Genomic DNA, 17,495 nt, shown 5'->3' on the forward strand with positions numbered 1-17,495 from the left:
ATACTTCATGGCATGCTGTGGGATTTTATTTGTATCAAGTAGATAAGGAAAATCCTAAAAGGAAGTTCTTCAATTATTTTGGTTCAATTACTCTCAATGAGAGGGAAGCTAGGTTTTCACAACTGAAACAAGAACTTTATGGTTTGATAATGACACTTAGAGCTATAAAATATCAGACCTTTGGTTGCAGGAACTTAACGGTGGGCTAGTTATATGAAGGGAATGTTGGACAATCTCCAAATGCTAGTATTAACCATTGGATAGAAGAAATGTGACTTCGGAAATTTACCTTAGTTCATATTAAAAGTCTGGTTCATGGACAAGATGGATTGTCAAGACCACCTCTGGATGGTGGATCTACTGAGAGACCAGAAGGCTGGGAGGAATTCTTAGTAGAGGGCAATGGAAAGCCTGTTGAATTTTGAATGGGAGAAGGGCAGACTGAGTCTCCCTTGGACTTTGAAAATTTCAAGGATGCTATTGATCCTAGATCAGGATATTTGACTGAGGTTATTAATAACTCTGGATTAGCAAAGGATGTTGAGAACTTCAAGAAGTCTGCTAATGGGCGAAGTATACCACTCAAGAGTCAACCTAATATCAGAGCTATGGGAGTAGCACCAACACCAAATCAACCCAAAAACTAGTAAACCTCCGTGTAAAGTCTATCAATAACTCTACACACCAGGAAAGATTGCAAGGGTGGACTGCTTGGCAAAGGTTACGCACAAGATCACAGTCTCAATATCGTATGAAGGTCTTATGAAATCAATGTGTAACTGCAAGTGTAAAACACCACAGCTACGGGGATTCTAGGGTTTGTAGGGGCTCTGTTTATTGTCCAGTGGACTAAGTGGGACTATGAATTTCGTCTACGGTAAGACTAATTCGAACGATTGGAGACTATTGCCCTCGACGGACACGGAAACTAAGTCCTCGGCGGACACGAACGCTAAGACCCTTGACGGATCACGAAGACCTCGGCGGCCTGCGGACGGATAGTTCTCTAGTTTGACCTCGACGGTCTCGTATAGTTCAAATCAAATCTTATCATTTCACTGCACAAAGACAGGGCAAATCTCTCTATTGGGTGTCAAGAGCAGTTACTCACGGGCAACCCACTCAGGACTTTCCTACGCACGGGTAGTACTGCTTTATCTACGGATACATGAGCTGCTTTTATACTACTTCTACACTAGCTTTGTAATCCTATCTCTACTTGTTTCATCTCTAAAAATAATGCACTGTAGCTACGAATCCATGTGGAATCTTATCGCTAGGGGCTGCTACATGTGCAGAATCTTGTCTACGGAGCTTTTCCGTATTCGAATCATATGTTTTGGGCCAATCTGGACCGTTCTTCATTCTTGTTTCAGCATGTAGAATGGACCTACATAGGTGTACCATATGGTATTTCCTGCCTACGGACCTTATCCTGCATTTCGACATTATCAAATCATATGGACTTTGTGTGTCCAAGTAGTTCCAGCATATGGATCCAGAGTTCCGAATCGCCGTAGCACATGAACAGCGCGGACTCCGAGATCCATTGTTCATTCCTGCCTGGTTCCTAGGTACTCTATCTGTGATCTGGGATCTGTATCATGTCTTTTTGTCTTTTCCTCAGATCGGGACTCAATCTACGGTCATATCAAATTTCTCCTAGTCTGTGTGGTCCTATGTCCGATTTCTTGTCAACTAAATCCCCCGTAGAAGTAGGTTCTCCTAGTATGAAGGTCTTTTGACTCCATTAAGTTCTGCTACGAACGGTTCTGTGAAGACTACAAGTCTTCTAATAGTACAATCCCTTGATATGCCAGTGCATAATAGAATGTAGAGAGTAGAACTCGGTGAATTACCGCTTAAGTCCTCTGCTCATAGTGTTCTACAGGTTTCGAACGGTCATACAGTTTTCTGACACAATCTACGGCTCTCTCTAACTGGTCTAGCTGCGCCTACGGCACATTCTACTAGCGGCACTAGCTTTAACTAGCAATTCGGGCTCACTCTAGTTCTTAATACGATAAATATCGCTCCGTAGCACTGTTTAAAGTGCAAAAAGAACCTTGTAGCATAGTCAACTAAGTCGCATTACCGCAATGAAGACAGACTGTGGAAATATTATTTCGAGTCTGCGCTTTTTAAGAGAGGAGAAATGGTGAATAGCTTTTCACTTAAAGAAGTGTTAGTTATCCCACCAGATATTAATGTGGAATGGTCAAAAGACCATCCATATGATGAACTTCACCAAAGTTCAGAAGGATTGAAACAGGATCAGAAAATACCAAAGATTATTCATTGGTTAAGAGATTCAGACTCAGAGATAACTTCGTCAATGAGTAACTCAGAACAGACCAAATTTATAAGAAGAGCTGTATAGTTTTTCTTAGATGATGAAGGAAGATTGTATCGTAAATCTTTGGATGATTCCAGTAATCATAGGTTATTTGTACCTAAGGAAAAGAGGATGTGGATGTTAATGGTAGCTTATGATAACCTTGAACGTAAAGGAATGTTTGCTACTAAGGCCTTAATTGAAAAACGGTTTTAGTGGCCACACTTCAAGGAAGATGTTGATTGGTTCGTGAAGTCTTGCAAACCTTGTTAGGATCGTTGGTTGGATCTTCTTAGAATTCTGCCCATCCTTATGCACATACCCTCCCTCTTCCAAGAGATTCACATTGATGTTATGAAAATGACACCAGCTAGCAGAGGTTGTAAAAATATTGTCCACGGACGTTGCACCTTGTCAAATTGGTCAGAAGCAAGGGTCATCGCTAGTGAAAATATGAGGCAACTTGCAGAATGGTTCTTTGATAATATTAGGGGAATTCAAAGCTGATTTGAATCAGCTATTTCGACTTTATTTCAACTTTATTTCACCTTTATTTCACCTTGGAATCAGTCGAAATAAGGTCGAAATCAGCTTCCAAAATGAGGAGTTCAAAGTAAATGGGTTGATTTGGCCTGGATTTGGCCATGTGGCGGGCATGGCACCATCGGAGTTTTAATAGTGTCCTCCCACAGCACGCAGATCACTGTCATCTTCCAGGATGATAATAATAATACCAACTGAATTATTAGGTTCTACTGTACCACCTCCACTGAATCTATCTCACTCTCCTTCTTTGGCCTTTTCAACCCACAGCTCTTCCTGCCCTTTCCCGGCTTTTTGACCATTGTTCAGTCACTCCTGTTGCCGCTCTTATGTTTGCTTATTGAGTATATTGGACTGGTATTGGAGGGGTCTTGACTTGAATGGGAAAGGAATAAATACTTAATGAGGCGTTGGAAGACGCGACGCTGCAGTGTCGCTTAGATTATTTGAAACTCAGCTCAAACACCGACGAAATGCCGAGGAGACTGAAATCAGTCGGTAAAATCAACTAAAAGTGAAAAGTTGATTTCAGTTGATTTGGATCAAAATAAAGGTCAAAATAAGGTCAAAATAGAGGATTCAAATCAGCTTTGAATTCCCCTGTTCTATGCAGATGGGGAATGCCTGAGGAAATAGCTATGGATAATGCACCTCAGATGATTGCTCTAGCAAATTGGTTAAGAGATAAATATGGAATTCACGGAATTAGGATTTCGCCGTATAATTCGCAAGCCAATGGAAAGATTTGTAGCAAGCCTTAGCAAAGGCTACCAGCAGAAATCTTCATCACTGGTATTACTTCTTGAAGCACATTTTATAGGCAGATAATATTACTACAAGGAAAAGCATAGGTTGTTCACTATACTTCTTCATACAGTATTAGGGGCAGAACCTATACTTCCACTTGACCTTGTTGAAGCAACTTGGTTGGTGAAAACACCAGAAAGGATTTGGACCAGAGAAGAACTTATTGGGTATTGTGTGCAAGTGCTTGCCAAACACCATACTCACGTTCAAGAAATGGTCGAAAGGATAACAGAAAATAAAAGGAAGAATTTGAGGAAATTTGAACGAGGTTATATGCATACCATTAAGCCATATGATTTTGCACTGGGAACTTTGGTGCAAGTTCAGAATACTCAGATTGAGAAAAACCTAGACAGGAAATGTTCCCAAGGTACTTTGGTCCATGTACTTTGATTAGAAGAACTAAGGGAGGATCATATATTTTGGCTGAGATGGATGGTACACTAATGCGTGGAAAATTTGGGGCTTTCAGAGTCTTTCCTCATGTTGCATGTTACAAACCTATTGAATTGCCAAAGGATATCAAGAGACTTATTCATTTGCCCAAGGATAAGTTGGATGAACTTGTTGAAGATGATGAAGAGATTGACTATAGTCCTGATAAAGATCATATCTTTGAAAAAGTTCCAAACTTATAGAAAAACAAAGACTTAAACAACTTCACTAAAGTCTAGGAAACTTAGAAAAGATGGATTGGATCAACAAATGGATCATATTCAGATAGCGCACTAGCACAATATAAACTATTACAAAAATGTCCGACTATTTGTATGGGATTTTGTATTTAGTTAAGGAATGAAAGGATAAGGATTGAGAACTTTAGATGGAAACATAGCCTAACTTGGAAGGACCAACCTGAGACTCCCTGACCGTCGCTTTGCCTTTGAGGGACACTTCAATGGCTTCGACGTCCATGGTATCATCAATACCTAACTTCATGAGGCGTTGGTGGTTAATATTGTCAAGCTGAGCAACGCTAGCTTTGTACTGGCTGTGAGCAGGCAAAATAGTGTGCTGGAGATTGATGATCTCAGTCCTGAGGAAGTTAGCAATGGAGAGGAGTTGTTCTGGGTCATAGGAGGACAAGTTGACAAAAGGCAACAGTCCAGCAGTGTGGATAACCCGAGCATGGCCTTTTTCACGAAGTTGAAGTTCTTCTAGGAATGAAATGAGAATACTGGATATTGGACATGGAAAATTGTCTTACCAGATGTCTCTTCAGTGGTGTCCACGACGAGTGTGGTCATTCGAGCCCTCTTGTGAGTAGACGAAGGTGGGATTGAAACCTTGTTGGGCCTGGACTAAAATTTGATGGTTATTTCAGGAACTTTGCAAAGTTGAAATGTACCTTCTTAAATTTGTGAAGAGATAACTAATGAATGCCTTTGGTCTTAGCACCATCCTCCACTGGAGGTTTGCCTGTCTTTGTTCTTTGGAACAGCATGCATGGATCTGCAGAGACTTTCATACTATATTTTGTTCAGGACAGGAATGGGTAGTTTCTGCAGGAAACTTGCTTTGGCTCACGCAGCGGGAGAGTCAATGGCGATCTCACAAAGTCCATATGGTTTGATACCGTCAGAAGTGCAGTCCAATAGTAGAATAAGCTCCATAGGCAGAAACTACCATACAGTACGCCTCCATGAGTCCATTCTATGAACAATAATAAGAATGAAGAACAGTCTAGACTCATCTGAAACATATAATATGAGTATGGAAAGCTCTGCAGACAGGATTCTACACATGTAGTAGTCCTTAGTGGCAAGATTTACTTGGACAATGAAGGAAAACTGCATGGATTCCAAGCTACGGCACATTCTCTCTAACAACAAGCCAAGTATGGATATGATTATTAAGCTAGTGTAGAAGCAGTATAAAAGCAGTCCATGTAACCGTAGATAAAAAAAGTACTATCCATATGTAGGAAAATCCTGAGTGAGTTGCCTATGTGTAGCTCCTCTTGACACCCAATAGAGTGATTTGCCCTGTCATTGAACAGTGATATGATAAGATTGATTTGGACATACAAGACTGCTGAGGTCAAAACCTGAGAACTATTCATCCGTAGACTGCCAAGGTCTTGATTACTGTTTCGTGATCCGTCAAGGGTCTTTGTGTTCGTGTCCACCAAGGACTTTGTTTTTGTGTTTGTCGAGGGCAATAGTCTTCAATCATTCGAATTAGTCTGCCATAGATGAAATTCATAGTCCCACTTAGTCCACTGGACAATAAACAGAGCTTTCTACACAACCCTTTGAACCCCATGGCTGTGGTGTTTTACACTTGCAGTTACAACTTGATTTTATAAGAACCTTATACAATATTGAGACTGTGATCTTGTGCATAACCTTTGCCAAGCAGTCCACCCTTGCAATCTTCCTGGTGTGTAGAGTTATTGATAGACTTTACATGGAAGCGTACTAGTTTTTGAGTTGATTTGGTGTTGGTGCTACTTCCATAGCTCTGATATTAGGTTGATTCTTGAGTATCCTTTGCCCATTAACATGGTGATTAGATATGGAGGGAGTCTTTGTGAAGTCAGTATATTAAAGAACTATGCATTGGGGAAAACATACCAATCAGCTGGCAATTGACTGAGCACCAGCTTCCACAAGGACGTGGTTGTTGCTGTCGAGAAGGTCTTCCATTTGCTTGAGGAAACTAGACTGGTTGGCAAGGAATTCCTCGTGTCCAGACCAGTTGAGAATGGGTGATTCAGGCATTGAGCAGGGTAAAGATAAAAAGGATAAAGGATAGGATTCTGGAGACCTCATGATTTTGAGAGACTCTTAAATATGTTTCAAGGTCAACAGGGGTTGACATTTCTTTTGATTGGGGGGAGAGGACACCAGTTTACTGGAAATTTTGAAATTATCAATTCCGTAGACTTCACAAAGTTGCCTCGATGACCTAAGAATAGAATGGAACTACAGTGTAGGGAATAGAAATGGAATTTTGATTGCTTGACACAGTTTCAAATTTCAGACAGTTTCTACACTTTAACAAAGGATTGGGATATAATGGTAGGTAGGGTCTACAGTTCTAGAGCGAACGGGTAATTGGTTATATGCCATAGAAACCTGTCTATCATCCCCTAAAAGAATTAAATGAGTAAAGTCCAAGACTTTGCAAAGTCTTGGGGAACACTCATATTTTCCAGTGTATAATTGATACTCCCAGGAAAGAAATATCTAGCAGGGTTTGGCTTGAAAGAATAGAAACCATAATAACCATGTTCAGGTAGATAAAGGATAGAATCTGGGACTAGAGAAAGGAAGAAGTTAACTTCATATGCCCAAGCTTCAACAGCTCCGGATATTGAACATTGTCGACTTTCAAAAATCCAACTTGGGCCATTGCATTTCCTAACCGATTGAACAATTTGCATGAAGTTGGGTGGAATTGATGACCATTGAGTGGACCATGAGAAAGGCATCCTTGAATAGAGTCAAATCATAGGATGAATTGGAGGTAGGGTCCGTTGTGGTGGACCACTGTCATGCCTGCACGCTGATTTTAACAAAATATAAGATATTTTCTATGTTTTATAATGATAATATGGGTAAATCTGAAGAGATATACAAGTACTAGGGCTGAGTCCTGCGCTGCTAGTAGAATGCTTCAGAAGTTGGCGTACTCTGACAATCTTACTGCTGAGGTAACAAACCAGCTTCAAAAACTGTAGAAGTGGACCTTGGAAGTAACAGTTGGTCTTGTGGACTTTGTAGCCATATCAAGGGAATGACCAAATCAGTGATGGCTGGTTGGAATACCCTGCCAAAGTAGTGGCAACTTCTGAATCAACTTAGGATAAGTCTAGCTATCGCTCAGGCACAACCCAACCCAACCCAACCTGATGGGAACACTAATCCACATAGGAAATACCTCCAAAAGCAACAGAACGGCGAGATTTTGGTGTTGACTGAAGGGGTATGTTGTAGCTTGAATAAATACCATCCTCATCGTCAATGTCAATGTAAGACAGATCTGCATCATCTAGGGAGAAATGATGTCGGTATCAGACATAAGATTTAAACAATCTGGATGTACCCTCTTCGATATTGACAAGAATCTGCCTTTTTTCCCCTTTGGACAATCAGGATATTAGGAGGATCTAAATACAAAGTAACCAATTGTACGTACTCATTTGCACAAGAGCTCCCCTGGCCGTTGACCGCACTGAGAAAACGTCACCTGCAGCTTCATTGTAAACAAATTCTTCCAAGCCAGTACCAAGAGCTGCAAAGACATGAGCTAGAATAAGATTGTGATTGTGACGTCAAATTAAACTCACCTGTCAGGAATTGAAAACTCTTCTGATGCACTCAACAGGTGAGGTTTCAAGACTTACTCAGAGAACCATCAAGTTGATACAAGTCAGGGGGATTAGGGATGCACAATGAATACTACTAGAGGTTCACTACAGATTTACAGACTAGAGTGTGATTTAAGAATGGAAATACTTATCCAAGGGTTTGTTGAATGGTTTCAGAAGGCTTAGAGATGCTATTTGAGCAGTAGAATTCAGACAGAGATTGGTTTGAGAGAGAAAACAGAATATATTTGAGTAGATACTAAAGAAATAAGAGAAAGAGAAAGACAGAGAGAGAAACAAAGGAACAAAAGGGACAAAAGGGTACAAGGGTTACAAATATCAAGGCTGAGGTTTGCAAGAAAACCTCAGGCCTTATATACTATTCTGTTATCTATCTAATGAGTCATTAATGAGTCAATTAATACATGAGTACAGCTATGCTATGACTAGAGATAAGAGATGAGTCAAAATGACTGTGCAAACCTGTGCAGACCTGTGCAGAGATGACTTGCCAGTTGGATTTACTGAGAATTGAATGGGGATAGTTGATAACAAGGATCTATTGATAAGATTAAGACTTAGAAAAATTGAAGGGGGGCCAGTACTATGTTGATTGGCAGGGTTCAGCTGGCATAAGTGTTTTGGTTCATGACATCACCATCTGAAGGTTGGGCCTACTTCTTTCTGCATCCTGGTGGGGCATCTACCCCCATCACAGTCACTGGGAGACAATTCCGATTTGGAGTGTGCAGTCTCATGGAGCGCCAAGCTGGAACAATATTAAGCTGCCAATTAAGAGAAATAAAGGGAGAGGATACAGGTATTGGGTTCCCAGGAAGGAGGCAAGCCCTTGTCTGAAGGAAGATATTGAGAATTGAGAATTGTTGTACATGCGGATGGAAATTTATCTGTACCTTCACGGGTAGAATTATCAAGAATGGCAATATTTGTGTGTCAGTAATTGTGCGATTCACCAGTTGTGTCTAGATCAAGCTTAGTCAGAAGAAAACCTGAAAGAATGAGGTACGTTACCTAAGGATATAACAGAAGGTGATACCCTCTGTGCAAGAAGGATGACTGTTGGCGCTTGAACTTGGACTACGGTGGCAAAAATCAAATTAACTACTGTGAGGTTAGGCACAAACGAGTGGATGTACAAGGGGTGGATTCAGAACCATCACACTGTATATCCTGAGTCTGGGACAGAGGATTGATTAAAGGTCCAGCAGGCTCTATGACTACATGAGTAGGAGGAAGGCCAGAGAATGTACCATAGCAGACAAACCTTCAGAAGGATCAGGGGTGGAAGCAGCAGCGCTATGCCCTCGTCTAAGAAGTTGCTGCTGAGCAGCTGATATATGAGGTCAGCGATGAGGGAACAAATATGAACAATTCCTTGGGCTGTAAAGGTACCTTGAGCGGGTGCAGAAGTGGGCGCATTGAGAATATCTGTGAGTGAAGTGGTAAGAACACGGTGGCGACGAAGAAACGAAGGAATGACAGACCACTGGGCTGTTTGCCTTTTTTCCTGGGGGCCATGTCGATTGGTTAGGGGAAATGGTGATTGATGAAGACCCTTAAATATTTCGAGTCGTAGCCAGTGGGTTTTTCTTGTATTTCATCTATCATAGAACCTTCATGTGTAGCACCTTGAGGTGATGACTACAGGATGAGGCGAGTTTGAACCTACTGTTTGATTTTGAATATTTTAATCCCAACATGCGGCTCTTCAACAGTTAATGGCCGCAGTTAGGTATTGAATAATTCACATGTGGTTGACATAAACTCTAGGAGCCAGGGTTTGGGAGGCGGCAAATGCTTCTAGGACCCTAGTCATGAAGCGTATAGGCGATGAACAGAATGCAAATAGTGTTTCAGCGGTTTTCTATCTCCATATACACAGTTAATTCCCCCTGAATAAGCAAAATCATTAGCACATTTCAATAACTACCAACCGAGACTGTATGTATGGGAGATGAACAGAATGCAAATAGTGTTTCAGCGGTTTTCTATCTCCATATACACAGTTAATTCCCCCTGAATAAGCAAAATCATTAGCACATTTCAATAACTACCAACCGAGACTGTATGTATGGGAGACCAAAGATAGACACGATAAAAACTTTGTGGTCGGCTGGAGGCAAATACATTGCACAAATATGCAATATTGACGTCCTAGAAGTGGCATGTGCTTGAGTGATATAGCTTCAATATCAACACATGCCTTACCACACATTGATATGCAACAGTATTCCTGCTTCACCGAAATAAGGCATGCCGTTGTCTTTGGATAGGATGAACTGCCTCTATGTCTCGAACTCGGTGTCTGTTGGCTTCACCACCAAAGCAGTTACTAGTCCCTTGAGCCACAAAGAGGCCAGACACGTTCAAGGGGAGTTCTGAGTCTTCCAGCTAGATTAACGTGTATGATAGGATCATTACAAAAGTACTACATCTAATGGCGGGTATCATACAGTACAAAGGGTATCTAAAGACTAGAAATACAGTTTAACCATGTTTGCCATAGCCCTGCACAATCTTTGCTTGAGATTTCCTCCAATTTTTTATTTGTTCTACAAGAACCATAGTTACCTTGCTGTGATCCACTGACAGAACACAAACATCTTCGGGAGAAAACACGACCTCCTGGTCAAACAGCACATGAATGCCCACGGTCTGATCTATGAGTACTTCAAAACCACACAAACGAATAGTTCCATCAGGTGCTTTGAAATTGGTACCCCGGATAACAACCTTGTTTGCATGAGGGCCATTCAGAATGAAGACGGGGCCAGCACTGGTAACCTGAGGGCGAATAGGCTGGATTTGGGCAGAATGAGGGATTAAACGCCCCTTGTTGTACCACATCAGCATTGCTTTCCTTTCTCTACCATCATGAACCATATAAGCTTCTACTTGCTGGTCCTTGAACACTTTGTTCTCAAATTTTTTTGCTAATGTGGACTTTGTCATAAGTCTGATTTGCTGCAGTTTGTTGAGCCCGGGCCCTTACTTCCAGACTATGTACATCATCTGTTGTCCTCAATCACCTGATTTTACCTTATATTCCCTTACATTAACCTTCCGGCAACTTTCAAAGCAACTTTTGCGACTTGATTTGCTGTTCAGAAAGAAATTTTCATCGTGGCGCTCCGTGTATATTGCATGCCAGTCGTACCCAAGCAGTACAGTAATTGTCGTGGATGTGAGATATGAAAAAGCACAAAAAAAAGGAAAGAGATGATGTCTATAGCTACAAATCGATGCTGGTGTTACGCAGAAAAAAGCCTAAAACCGAAAACCCAAAAGGAAAACCCAAAAAACAAGAGAGGTAAGACAGCGTGTGGTGGTAGGGGACGGGGGGGGAAAGACTTGGTTTGGGTCGGTAAATATTTGTGACGGGGTAGAAAATGGAATGCGGGATAGCACAACCAACGGAACCCCAACCCACAGAGAACAAAAAAAGCAAAGTAATAAACCTCCACGGAAAAAGTCGCGAGGAACGATATTGGAGTAAAAAGGAAGTTTGAATTTTAAACGAGTGACTTGTATCGTGAATGACAAGCAGGATCCGTTGTCTTGCGTTAACCAAGAAGAAAAAATGAATTCAAAAAGAGTGACTGTAGCGTAGGAGAGTCAGTTTAAAGAACAAGATTAAGCGGGAAGAGGCTTACATGAATGATGGATTTTATTTGGTGGACGGTTGAGCTGCGTGTTTTTTCCGACAAATGTTTTTTTTTCCTGCCTCGATCCTCTTTCTCTTCGCTCTGCTCCCTTCCCCTCCCTCACCCTTCTTCTTTCTTCCTCTCTCTCTTCTACCTGCTGCTGACATTCCAAGTGCGGACGAGCCCGAGGATGGCCAAACAAGACGTTCTTGGAAGTATTCCCCTCGCGCCATTTAGACGATGAACTGAAAGCGGTTCCGTGTTGGGGAGTTTATCGTGTATGTTTGTTCAGGTCGGGTTTTAGTCGCACGTCATGGACTTCGTCAATCAAAAAAAGAGAGAGAATAGATATCAGCGCCGCTTGAAGATGACCGCTCGGCCCTCCCCGCCCTTTATCCATTCCTCTTCCCAACAGCAGACTTCCTCGTCGAAGAAGAAACCCCAACCACAGAAGGAGTATACTTTGGTTTTCCTTCAACATCCTCTTCCCCACCAACCACACCATCTACCCCTTTCTCCTTCTCCTCCTTCTCCTTAACATACCTCTCCCACTCATCAAGTAACTGCTGCCCCACACCAGGCTCAAGCTCCGTTCCATCTCTAGAAACCTTGATCTCCCTATCATGATTCCAAGGATTCCTAATATGCCTCGTTCGATAGAACGGTAACCTCTCTGTTTGGATCCATTCGACTTTAAAAGAATCTCCCCACGATTCTTCTCGATCCTTTTCTTTACCAGCCCGAGGCGATGCTGCAGGTGGAGGTACAGGCGCAGGCGGCGAAGAACCAGAAGGGGGTGGTGAAACACCTGGTGGAAATGACGATGGCGAGAGCGAGGGCGACAACTGTTTCCCTTTCCCTACAACACCGTCCACTTGACCCGAAGGGCCTAGTTCACCCGGCGAATGCATCTGTCCCCCCTTCCCCACAACACCGTCCACTTGACCAGAAGGTTCCCTCCCCTCACTCGAGCTCCTACTACTCCCACTCCCACTCCCACTCCCACTACCACTCGGACGCTTCATAGCCCTAACAGGCGCCTCCTCATCCAACTGAAAATCTCTCTGCAAAACCGGTGGGATCGTCGTAATAGCCTTCCCCATCCCCTCCCCCATCGACCTACTGGTTCCCATCCCCTTCATCTTCGGATAATCCAAACTAAACTTCATAACAGGCGTCTGCAACGTGATCTTCTTATGATGATCCTTAAGCTCCGCCGGTGCAGATCTTCGTTCGGCGTAAGAAGACACAGGTGGCGTAACAGCAGCAGCAGCAGAATATGAACTACCAGTCAAAGGTGCAGGACTCTCATCCACCAGATGGTCAGTGAAGAACTGTTTGGCGGATGCGGAACTAGAACCCGCTCCGGTATGAATATCCCCAAAGGATCGTTCAAAGACGGCTCTGGGACTACCAGATGGTCCTTCCTCGAATATCGTATCAGCCTGAACGGACGCTCGTCCGGTAACGGGTGAAAGAGATGATCGGGTTGAGGCAACGGAAGATGCAGAGTCCGTACGAGGACCCCAAGACACTGCATGTTCGCCTTTCACCGGGCCTGTCATTCTGTTTGAGCGTAGGTGTGTAAATTGAGTATAAGAGCAACAAAGAGAACAAATGAAATGAAACGAACCTAGCATACCCATAAAACTCTCCACTCCTATTGACACCGAATATGAGATACACCTCCGACGAAGTCCGGTATGCCTGGTCTAGAATTCCTTCGTTATGCTTCTGAGTTGCCCACAAGCCCTTTTCAACGGAGAGGTCCAAGTCGTACTAGGAGTTAAAAGTCAGCAATCCTGCGAAGCAAGGAAACGAAAAGGGACACACCTGAGACAACGACTTGAGAATAAAAAACCTCTTCGGAAAATACCTCGTAAACAAACTCGAAGTCGTAGACGCATAACTTCCCGAACTATTATTCGACTGTCCTCCTCCACTTGATATGAACCGTTTGCCTATACCACGTCCTACACCACCAGCACCATCCACAGACCCCGCACGAGCAACAACACTTTCACTGTCCTCTTCGCTCATGGAAGCCGAAGAAACAGCGTTAGTCGAAGTAGTCAAAGTCGAAGTCGAAGTCGAATTAGCAACCAAACCTTCCTCCCTCTTTTGTTGTCTCTCACGCGCTTCCTTCGCCCTAATATACCTAATATGCATCCCAACCCCCCTCTGCCCACCAACCCCAGCACGCAAATCATCATCCTTCTTCCGAACTCTACACACCAACCTCGGACACCGAGGATCATGTGAACGCAGAGGTAATCCATTAAACCTTTGTATCGCAATCTCAAGAGTAGATAAACTCTCATAATTCACGAACGCACAGGAAGAACGCGATATGAGGAATATAGACACGACACCGTTATTCGAGTTCCGTACTGGACTCAAATTCAAATTCAGGTGCGAGTTCGGAATCGGGTTCGGGATCAAGTTTAGTTTTGAGCCCGGCTTCGGGTTCGGGTTCGGGTGCTGATACGACGACGAAGAGGATGAAGAACCCGAAACCGGATGGGGATGGGAATGGGGAGATAAAGATAACGGTGATGGTGATTGCGGTTGTACGGGTGGGCTCTGCGGTTTCTGTGTGAAAAACCTCCAAAGCTCGTCATGCGTGGCGTCAGGTGGAACGTTTCCTGTCCACATCACCCATTCAGAACGGTGGGCAGGTGGGCTTGGGTGGTATGATTTACGGCTCTCAGGTGGAACGACCACTTTGGGTGGTGACGGGGGGTCAGGAGGTGGTGGAGCTGGTGATAGGGAAACGGGAGGCGGAGGCTGTGGCTGAGGCTGAGGCTGCGGCTGTGGAGGGTGAAAAGACCCAGATGGTATGGGGGGGCGAAGGATGTGATTCTGGGGAAGAGAAGGAGGCGATGAAACTGTGACTGAGCTGGGGTACCTATGCGGAGGCGACGGTTCCGTCTCATGATGCTGAGGTGGATGGTTGACGGGTGAATATCCCATCGTAAACGGTGGTGCTTGATACGATGCCGATGGAGGAGGAGTAGACTCGTAATGAGGTAGATGGGCAACAGGTAAATACCACCATGTTCCTTGACCGTCAGAGTCAGGCCTGGGGTAGCTGTATTGGGATTGGGATTGGTAAGAATACGGGGCGGGTGTCTGATAACCAGTGTAAGGAGGAGAATGAGGGATCGGTGAGGGATACCGTAAAGAGTGGAACTGCCCATGATTGGTAAAGGGTGGCGGTGGCGAAGGGTTGGCGTGTTGGTGCTGAGGAGGGCCATAGATGTTCGGATTTGAGAAACCGGCCTGGGAAGGAGAGTTACATTCTGGAGAATGCCTTTGGTGTTGGTAAGGATAGGGAGCCGTCATCATGGACGGGTAATTCGCGTGTACATTGGGAGACAACATACCAGGATCGGCGGGAACCCGAAATCCTTGTCCGGGTGGGTATGGGTAGTGGTGAACGTGAGCTGGAGCTATGGCGGGCATCGTGTATTGACCACTGCCGTAGAAAGCAGGACGCTGACCATAGGAAGACGGATAATGGTATGTGGGGGTCGGGGCAGGAGGAAGAGGGGGAACGTGATCTATAACCTGGGCAGGTCTTTTTGGCTGATTTCGTCGATTATTTCCTGCTGAACCACCAGCGGACATGGAAGAGGAAGACCCAGGCGGCATATGGCTCTCGACATCCCCAGGCATTAACCAATTTTCAGCAATTTTTTCTTCTTGGCCTTAAAATAATAAGTATTGAATGGGAGTGTCAAGGCTAGAACATGAACCTGAAAACAAGAGTGTAAGATCTTTGTCGAAAGCAATGGAAGAATCGAGAACGCACCAGAAGAATACCTCCAGTCAACCCTCCTGATAGCAGTTCTAGAGCAAGAAAGGATAAGAGAAGGACATCGTTCAGGATCCGTGAACAAACTAAGAATAAAGAAGGAATAAAAGAAAAAGGAAAGGAAGGGGAAAGGGAGAAAACCGTTGTCCAACCTAACCGAAAGCGAAAGAACATCGCATCGGCCGACATTATGGTTTATTTGTTCAGAATCACATGACTGGCTGGGCTCACCTTCTCCTTTCGCGACGCGTAGACGGACTCCTTGCTTTGGTGTAGTACTTCTTATACTATCTTCGTAGCTATCGCTATCTGCTTCGTCTTGTCTGGTGAACTCTGCGGGAAGAACAGCGAAACCTATCGCAGTCAGAATGCGTGCAATTGAAAAGGTTTGAAAGGACTCAAACGTGTTTCGTTATCCATCCTTGCATTCAACGACCGGGGCCTTGGAGAGAAAACTCACTGAAATATGTGTGTTTGTTGGCTTGTTAGAACCTGTGGGCAAAGAAGATAAGTTTCGACGAAAAGTAGGGGTAGTATATGTACTACGATGCCCACCGTGGGAATGATGATATCATGACAATCGTAGCTCGCTTATATCTTCCTCGGAGTGAGTAACTAGCGAGGCGACGTAATGGGTCATTCTGCCGGCCTCTAAATTTGTTGAGTGCGGGGTGGTCTGGGATCTTCGGGGTCAGCTCATGAACATACACTCCGAGCTCTGCATTCATGTATCTGCTCACCTCAGGCATTATGTTCCCACACGACCTGTGTCTGAAAGTCTTTCAGGTAACTCCATTCCCCTGAATATCCTCGGAATGAGAAAGGAAGGACCCATGTATGTAGACATTAGGTTTGTACGTACTGTACACTGACGCCACAAAAACCTGAATGAAAGGAAAAATGAAATGCCAAAGCGTGTCATGGTCACCACACAGAAAAAAAGAGGGTTCAAGCAAGTTTTAAACTGTCGCTTATATTTCCATGATGAAACGCACCCCTTTGACCGGAAACAATACATTTAGCTTTCACAATTCCTTGCTCCTCCGTCATCACCTCAATGCCACCCCCGTTCTGAGCTCCAAAGGCGAATATGACGGTGGTGGACACGGACACGCCTGAGATGGGTAAGTCGCTCGTTCGCGTCCATTTGCTTCACCTTCAATAATAAGTACAAGACTATAACTGCAGAAACTTTACTTTTTAAAAAACATACCACAATACCCCAGACCATCGATGTTCAAGATAAGCGCCCATAGTAATAGGCCAGGGGCGGAAGTTTAAAATGATGTCATAGAAACACGGTCCCGTGAAAATTGAAATTGATCGGTTACCAAGGTCAATGACGTCGGCGGTTCCCCCGCACTCGCATTCGAGCCATTTAGATTGTCATTGCCACCCTTTGGACCCTTTCTTTCGCTGGTACTGAAGGGCACTACTTACGTACTTACATACTTCGCAAGTACCACAGTATCAATATTTCCTCCCAATCCGTTCCGAAAGGCCGTGAAAAGAATAACAAATATACAATTTGAATTTATTCAGCACACCACAGCGAAATGGGGCGTTGTCCTGAAATCGGGTCCGAGAATATGAACACCCGATTGACGAATTATGGAGGAGCTAAAATGGAACTTACGCCGTAAAGTTCGCTACACAGCTCGACGAACTCGAAATTTGGAAAAGAGGGAAGTTCAAGGGTGCTAGAATCACCATGGCATCAAGTTAAAATACTGGGGGGGGGAACACTCACATGGACCCGAAGGAATCTGATTGAAGATTGCAAATCGGTACTGAACAAGGTTCGAGTTATAGATGTACAAGCTCAAGTGGAGGGAAAAACCCACCAAATCTCCATCACTATGAAGAGTCAAACTCTGACTTTCCCAAGCATCCAACGTCACAAGTTCTCTCCAATCGCTCACTCCAACAGGGTCCGTTTCGTGGGCTGGGTTCACAGGGCCTTCAAGGAACCTAACGGTGTTGGTCGGGGAGTTGTTGATGAAGGTCATTCGA

The 17,495-nt window shown here is 43.9% G+C and overlaps 2 protein-coding genes across 3 annotated transcripts; both read right to left on the bottom strand.

Moving 5' to 3' along the window:
* Nucleotides 1-9,157: 9,157 nt before the first annotated feature.
* E1B28_011971 (uncharacterized protein) lies at nucleotides 9,158-9,539 on the bottom strand (the record flags this gene model as incomplete). Its single annotated transcript, XM_043157030.1, has 4 exons — nucleotides 9,158-9,232; nucleotides 9,286-9,351; nucleotides 9,414-9,449; nucleotides 9,506-9,539. Coding segments are annotated over 4 exons (211 nt in total), but the record flags the coding sequence as incomplete, so codon positions are not given.
* Nucleotides 9,540-11,123: 1,584 nt separating this feature from the next.
* E1B28_011972 (uncharacterized protein) lies at nucleotides 11,124-15,979 on the bottom strand. Of its 2 annotated transcripts, XM_043157032.1 has the most exons (7): nucleotides 15,887-15,979; nucleotides 15,714-15,815; nucleotides 15,491-15,517; nucleotides 13,499-15,375; nucleotides 13,299-13,444; nucleotides 11,675-13,231; nucleotides 11,124-11,620 (listed from the first exon to the last, which is right to left on the bottom strand). In XM_043157032.1, exons 1-6 carry the CDS (start codon nucleotides 15,900-15,902, stop codon nucleotides 12,058-12,060), a joined length of 3,342 nt encoding a protein of 1,113 aa, XP_043004397.1. In that variant the 5' UTR covers nucleotides 15,903-15,979; the 3' UTR covers nucleotides 11,124-11,620; nucleotides 11,675-12,057. The 2 variants fall into 2 exon arrangements, with proteins under 2 accessions (XP_043004397.1, XP_043004396.1); XM_043157031.1 differs by lacking the exons at nucleotides 15,714-15,815; nucleotides 15,887-15,979 and having other exon boundaries at nucleotides 15,491-15,645.
* Nucleotides 15,980-17,495: the final 1,516 nt, after the last annotated feature.

Source organism: Marasmius oreades, chromosome 8, assembly GCF_018924745.1.
Source record: "Marasmius oreades isolate 03SP1 chromosome 8, whole genome shotgun sequence".
Lineage (NCBI taxonomy): Eukaryota > Fungi > Basidiomycota > Agaricomycetes > Agaricales > Marasmiaceae > Marasmius > Marasmius oreades.